Source organism: Anas acuta, chromosome 15 (assembly GCF_963932015.1).
Source record: "Anas acuta chromosome 15, bAnaAcu1.1, whole genome shotgun sequence".
Taxonomy (NCBI): domain Eukaryota; kingdom Metazoa; phylum Chordata; class Aves; order Anseriformes; family Anatidae; genus Anas; species Anas acuta.
The window spans coordinates 11,199,343-11,206,600 of NC_088993.1; the positions used below are offsets into that span (position 1 = coordinate 11,199,343).

General features: G+C 44.4%; 1 protein-coding gene across 1 annotated transcript; it reads left to right on the plus strand.

The window, feature by feature from the left end:
- The first annotated feature begins 92 nt into the window (after window positions 1-92).
- On the plus strand, window positions 93-7,186 carry BHLHA15 (basic helix-loop-helix family member a15). Its single transcript, XM_068699118.1, has 2 exons — window positions 93-1,705; window positions 4,300-7,186. The coding sequence occupies exon 2, from the start codon at window positions 4,336-4,338 to the stop codon at window positions 4,834-4,836; it is 501 nt and encodes a 166-aa protein (XP_068555219.1). The 5' UTR covers window positions 93-1,705; window positions 4,300-4,335; the 3' UTR covers window positions 4,837-7,186.
- The last annotated feature ends 72 nt before the right edge of the window (window positions 7,187-7,258 follow it).

A 7,258-nucleotide genomic window follows, 5' to 3' on the forward strand; every position in this document is an offset into this window, starting at 1 on the left:
GCCAGTAACGAGTCAGGTCCACAGTATAGCATAGCTGGCTACTCTGAGTTAAACTTGCTAGCATCCAGATGCAGAGAAGGTAAAGGCTCAAAGCTCCAGTCACAGCAGATGAGTCTACACTAAGTAATGTCATCACCTTTAATATCTTCAGTTATCACCCTTGTTTCAACTTCAGGTAACACAGGTAACATGTATATGTTGTCAGTAGAGAAGCAATACTTGAAATACAAATGGGGGGTAACTTCAAAAATTGAATATTGCTTTTAATCCTAAAACTAAGTGTTTGTAGGAAGAATGCAGATTTCAGAGTACATAACTACCCTTCAGAAAACAGGTCAACTGTATGTTTTCTTAATATTTATTGAAGTTATTTAGAGAAGATCGTGGTTTTTAATTTAAGTGCATATATGGAACTGATGTAAGATCTCCAGGTTAATGTAGTACTTACCTGTACGGGTAGCTTCTTTCACTTGAGATTCAGACTATGTCAGCCATGACACTGCCAGAGGCATGAGAGAGCTGTTTTTCCTCGTTACCTGTTGAGATACGATGGCACAGCAGTGTAAGTAGATAATGGAGGCTGGTATGGAAGCCCCTGCATCTGTCTGACAGCTGTTCATGGCTCCTGAAAACTGTTTAAACCTGAAACTGTTTAAACCTGGGAACAAGAAACTGATATCAAGATGACGACTTTATTAGCTAAAGTATAACTAGTGGGCTGAAATTTGACAAAGATACTGGTTGTTATTGAGAACAGATGTAAAAGATCCCATCCACAGCACTAACTGGCTGTCCGATACAGAACTTTGATCTATCAAAGAATCTGAGCTCTCGCAATCTATCAGCAGCAGCCTTCTGTCAGGGGATGGAAGTGCTTTGGCACTGTGCCATTGTCGTGCAGGGGGTATGGTAACTTGTATTGCCCAGGGCAGAACAGAGAATTGGGATAGCCTTTCTTCTCTGCCACCTGAGGAGGCTCCACTTGCTGAAGGAAGTCTGAGACTCACCCCTCCTGCAGTGACAAATGTGTATTGATCTGTGTGGCTTAGCTTCTATTAGTCTGGCAGCACCATCTCCATATGCTGCCCCAGTTCTGCCTCCCCTGGGAGCGTTGTTGTAATTGTCCGGTTTCACTCAGAGCCCTGTGACCCTCCAAACCACAGGAGCCTTGTGCTCATGGTCACCTCCCCATGAGAGAGGGCTGCTGCAATGCTGTGCATGCACAACTCCTCTGCTGGAACCCAGCTCTGAACTGTGCTGCTTGGCCTCAGTGCGGCAGGGTGCCGGTAGGGACCGCTTGTGTTGTTTTTGCATGCCTGCTGGCAGCTGCAGGGCCCGCCCCTGCTGCTAATGCAACGTGTCGTGTCGCAGCCACCTCTGGCGTGGCGTGGCGAGCAGCGGGCCTGTCTGTCACAGACTGCCGCACAGCCCTAGGGCTGCTGCCTCACCACACTGCAGGCAGAGCTTCAGGGCACAGCAGCAGCACCAGCCTTGGGGGCTCCCTGCAGCACTTCCCCACACTGTCCCTTCAGCTCCCCTCTCAGTGTGAGGGAGCCTCATGGGCTCCTCCTTCCCAGGTCCCTCACAGGCTCTTTGCTTGCCCCTGGGGCCCTGGAGTGCCCCTGCTGCTGCTCCTGATTCCTCAGATGCCTCTGTCATGTCCTACTTTGGGCTCTAGGTGCCTTCTCCACGGCTGGTGACAGTGGTAAGTCACAGAGGATGAATGCTAGCCGTGATGGATGGATATAGTGGCTTGCTGGTATTTGGCTGTTCTTTTTCTTTTTGGTTTCTCTTGACAACCCCAGTCTTTATCTCCTGAATCCCCTCTACCTCCCACTTCTTTCTCTGCACCCATGCCATCTCTCTGGTTGTGCCAAGGATTCTGGTTGTGGCTCCATGAGGTAGTTTCTCAGGGGGTTACAGCAGTGTGTGGCAGTCTGAAAGTAAACTTCAGCCAGCTGAATACTCTCTTATCCCATGTCATCCCATCTGCTCACCCTCACCTGCAGTTTAACACTTATTCTTTGCTCCTGTGGCTTGCTAAGTGTCCTGAGCTGTCCTTAAAGCTTTCTCTGCTGGCAGCTTCCATGAACCTCCTGTTACCTTACGGGCAGGGAACTGAGTTCTGTAAATGCTCAACAGCTGAGAATACCCCTAAAGAGTGAGAAGGGGAAGTGGTTGTTACTGCAACACAGCTGGGAACTCTACAGCCTGCTGCAGCTAATGGTGATGACCTGTACTGGGATGGCACCTGTGGCAAGTTTCTTTTATTGGCTCAGCAGCTTCTAAAACCACTCGTATATTAGCATCAGCATACAAATGCATTGTTTAAGACCAAACCTTTCTGTGACTACATGGACTGGTTGAAGGTGGAGGGAAGAATTTTTGGAAATAGTCACAATAACGTTGATTGTTGCTTTTAGAGGAAGGGTTGCTGTGAGACTGCTGTCTTCAGGCGTGGCCAAATCTGAGCCTAGGGGAGGGGAAAACTTCACTGTCATCACCTTCCCTGCTAACACAAGAGGAAGGAACATTGCTGTGGCTTTTTGGACAAATAGGACAATAAATAGCACTCTATTACACTCATACTGGGACAGTAACTGCAGTTATGCCCCGTCATTATTTGTTGTTAAAAAGGGAAATGCTCTTTCCCAGCAGCTGTCAGTCACACAAGTATAGCATGTTACTTTGGCTGTATAGTAGGAATCCTGCTAATGCTACATCGAACTGCTCTAGCCCTCATTATATCTAGGGTCCACCCTTGCTTCAAAATTTACTATTTTGTTCTGTGTTATTAATACCCAGAAATTTTCTGACCTGTGTAATGGCATCAAAAAGTAGAACTGAGAGCTGGGAAGACCACCAGCAAGGAATTGCTGCTTGCACTGTTGTAGCAGCTACAGCTGGCACCTCAAGGATGAGACAGAGTAAACAAGGAGTGAAAGACACCCTTGAAGGGGCTTGGGTAAACAAGAAACAAACAAATCTCTAGCTGAGAAATGCTCACCTCCTTTAGTTAGTACCTGGCCTGCCTGCTTTCTCCTCTTCTTTGCTTGTCTGAAAGAGAAATAGGCTGTGTGTGTGAAGAAACTGTGGGCATTGTGCTTGTGGGTGTTGTGGACTGGCCCAGAATGCAGAGAACCTGTGGGTGAAAATGTTACTGCTAGGAGTTTGAGCCACAGGAGTTAGTGGGTCATGTTTCCCTCTAGTGGACTGCTCATAAACACGGTACAAACCTATTCCTACTAAAAGCAATTGCCAGGAGTTTGAGAAGTTACTTTAAATAAGAGCCTGAGGGTTCTGTCAAATGCTCCACACAGAAATCTGCATACGTATGATGAGGCACTGTGTGGTTTTATTACTTTTGATAGCTGGAGCTAGGAAAAAAATAGAAGCATTTGAGATAGAGGCAATATGTTATCAAACCTAATTGATCGTTGTGCTCCTGGCATGGTTTGATTTGTGGCTCCCTCTTCCCACAGGCTTTTTTTCTGGTTGAGATCTTTAGATCTGAAAAGCAGAATCTCAACTTGTTTACATTTCTGTTCTGTTTTCTCTTAAGGGAGACCCTGCTTTGACATGCTGTACTTACACACATCACCGGTGTTTTCTGTTCAAATGTCATAACTGTCTAAACTCTCTTTTCATGTAAAGAGATATGATAACACTGATAACACCATAGCTGAAAGGAGACTGAGGCCAGCACTTCTACCATCCAAAGATGATTCCAGCACAATGATTACTAGTGATTTCAGTGCTATTTGAATGTGCTGTCAGTTCAATAGAGGAGCAGGGTTAAAATCCATTTTTACGCTGGAAAAAAATGATTTGGCTTCAGTTTAAGCATGCCAGTAGACACCTACAAATGAATGGCCAATGACTGGCTGAGCCTGGAGACCATTTGCTTATGTTGCATGCAATGAGAGGATAGGTCACTCCACTTTGAGGCCTATATACAAGAAAGTAGAAAGGTGTCAGTTTTTCACTTGCCTTTCCATCCGTGAGGGCACCAGGTGGTGTTCGCTGCATCTTTGTTTTAGTGGTTCCATTCACTTGACCTCTGCTCCCTCTGTAACCCCTTCCAGCTGAAGGGGGAATCTGTTCTCTGAAAAAAGATTTTCTCCTTGATTCATTGGCATAGCTCATCTTGGCTAATACCATCCACAACTTCTAAAATGCATGTTGCTAAATTGAGTCAGTGCTGGTCTTCCAGTACAGAACTTCTCAAACCTGCATCAGATCACTTGTTTGGTGTTGAACTGTTCAACAATTAAAGATATTGGTGTCATGTTTTTGCAGCACATTGATGCTTAATACCAGTACATCTACTGAAACATGAAGACTAAAGCCAAAGGGAAGAAGCAAAAGAATACTGTTGATAAAGAAGCATTTTCAGAGGAGTCAGCAATGAAAAAAAAAGAACTGGTGAAATGCTTGAGACACAAAGAAAGGAGGAATGAGAGAAGTAAGGAGAGCAGCAAGATTACTGCAGCCAGAGCCAAGCACCCTTGGAGCAGTAAAGACAGACATTTGAGGAGACTGGAAAGCAACGAGCGGGAGAGGCAGAGAATGCACAAGCTCAACAATGCATTCCAGGCCTTGCGGGAGGTAATCCCTCATGTGAGAGCTGAGAATAAACTTTCCAAAATAGAGACTCTCACACTGGCCAAAAATTACATTAAATCCTTGACCTCCATTATACTCAATATGTCCAACGGACACTTCCCAGCTGCAGAAGGGATGGGGGGAGCCTGGGGGTCCAAACTGTGCCAGCATTATCAACAGCAGTATGTAGATGATGATAATGAGGAACATCCGCAAAAACATACCACATAGACTTACAGCTTCAGCAAAAATACCTACAGTTAGCTTGCTACCTTCATTCCTCTTCCTCCTTGCATGATAATACATATAAGTACATAGCTGGAGGTAAAAAAATATTTCAAATTCTCTCCATCCTCCTTTTTTCCATTAAAAGACAAACAGGTAACGTTAACAGCTATAGATGCATATAAAGTTATCCTAAACTATAAGGAATTTTTGGAGCTTATACTCTGGTAAAGGCTGTGAGTTCATTTTTAAGGCCTGAGTCACCTGAGTTCTCTCATACTTATTGAGAATCCTGGCTGTAACACTGATCACCAACCATTCAGTGAATTGGTTCTTGTCTATCTTGTTACTGAAGAAAATCAACATTGATGGCAAACTTGACAAAATTGGCGAGCAAAGTAGCACATATGTGAAATTGGCCACCAAATCTGAGTATTTATCTTGAGTGCTTTGGATCAGCTCTGACAATGACTGAAGATGATGGAAAACTCTCTTGCTTTATTTGGGTCCAAAACACAGATGTGTTACTGTATTTAAAATGCACAGTATAATTTCAAACCTTGCAAAGCATAGACTTTTAAAATATCTTCTAAGCAACTACAAAGCTATCTTAGATCATAAACTGTTTAAACACTTTATGGCTTATGTTTCTGAAGCATACAGAAGACGCTTTTGGATGTGGAGATTTTCTTAAGTGGGTCCTTTGGCTGCCGTTGTAATACAAATATTAAATAATGGACAAATCAGTCATCTTTGCAAAAAGTATAAAAATGTTTTAGTATAGTCTTAAGCTAGGCAATGATCTTTCCAATTACCAGTTATTAGCTGATGAAGATTGTAATGTGATGGGGATTCTTTCTGGACTAGTGCTAGATTCTGGTGTTATGAAACAAAATAAATGAAGCAGGAGCTCTTCAAACAGGAAAAATATTTTTTTAATCTGTTTCCCATCTCATTGGAAAATGTTTTGTCACTGAAAAATTCTCATTTTCAAACTTTTCTTTGAAAGATTTCACAGACAGGCTTGTAAGGGATGTGAATTACTCTTCACCATGGACATCTACAGCTATATGATGTAGAACAACTTAATGTTGTCTCTGTGTGGTTGTCTTACTTAGGGGCAGTGAAATGATTTAGATCCTGCTTTCTTGGCTTGGATTTCCTTAGGTTCCAACCTGTTTTCATGCATGTTTAGGATGTCTGTGGTTACCCGTCCTACTACTTAAGTGTTAGTGAAAGTATTACCTTGTCTCTTACAGATTTGACTTGCAGTAATGGTGCTGCTGTATCTTACTTCATAGAACAGGTGCTCCTTATCTGTAATTCACTTAACATATGTTGTCTGATTGTAATGGGAGCTATGAGTAACACGAAGGCATTTTCTTTCAGTTCTTATACCCTTTCTTTTACAGCAAGGGATGCTTCATTAGGCTTTAATTGGTGATTTCTCACCATAAATTTTTCTTTTAACAAAATCTTCTCTACTGGGGAAGCATGCTGCTAGCGCTCAGCTGTCACAGTGCTTCTCTACTCTTCTACAGAAAGGGAAGCAAACTATCAGGCAGTATGTAAACATATTGAAATACACGTAGCATCCTTCTGGTGAATTAACTTATAAAATCCTCTGTCCTTCTGGGATTGGGGAACTGGATGTTATAGCCTGTGTTGAAAATGAAATGTTACCCCATCCCTGCCCTGTCGACTCGCAGTTCTAGTTTGCTCGTGCAATGACCGCAGCCCAGTGGAGGTTCTGTGAAACCCTCCTGTGGCCGTGAGGGCATCGTTCTGACCGGGGTGTATGAGCTGTGGTGGCAGAGAAGGGCCAGTGATGGCAAGGTGCCCGGGGCAGCAGGGGTTTGTGCCAAGCAGCAGCAGCCATGAGGTGCTTTGGCAGGAGTGCCCCAGGCCCTGTCCGGCCTCAGTCCTGTGCGGTGTGAGGGGAGCAACGGCTGCATGCTGCGTGCTGCTAATTGGAGCTACGTTTATGGGATTCTTTCAAAGTCATTAGATCCACCAGAGCTGTGCATTACACAGGAGATGTGAGCGTTTTCCAGGTCCTCAGTGCCTTCTCAGATGTTTCTGTGGGACAGCAGGTGGCTGAGGTGCTCTTTGGTTACTTTGGCAGAGGAAGGAACGAGTGAGTTGGAAAACCAGTATTTTAACAGTGCTGTGGATGGAAGAATTGCCTATCACTCCAAGCACCGCTTCCTGGTGCTGTTACAAGTACAGAGTTCAAATGCTTGCGGCAGCGTGTTTCTGATAGGACTTTCTGCAAACAAAGAGGCATTATTTCAAATATCAGTCCCCAAATGGCACGCAGTACCTGGCTGCAGCTGCAGTACCAAAGACCAGAGGCTAGTAGTCCTTCTCTCAGTGCTGCCACCCTGATGAACCACCAGGCACAGCACCAGCACACTTCAACGCAGCA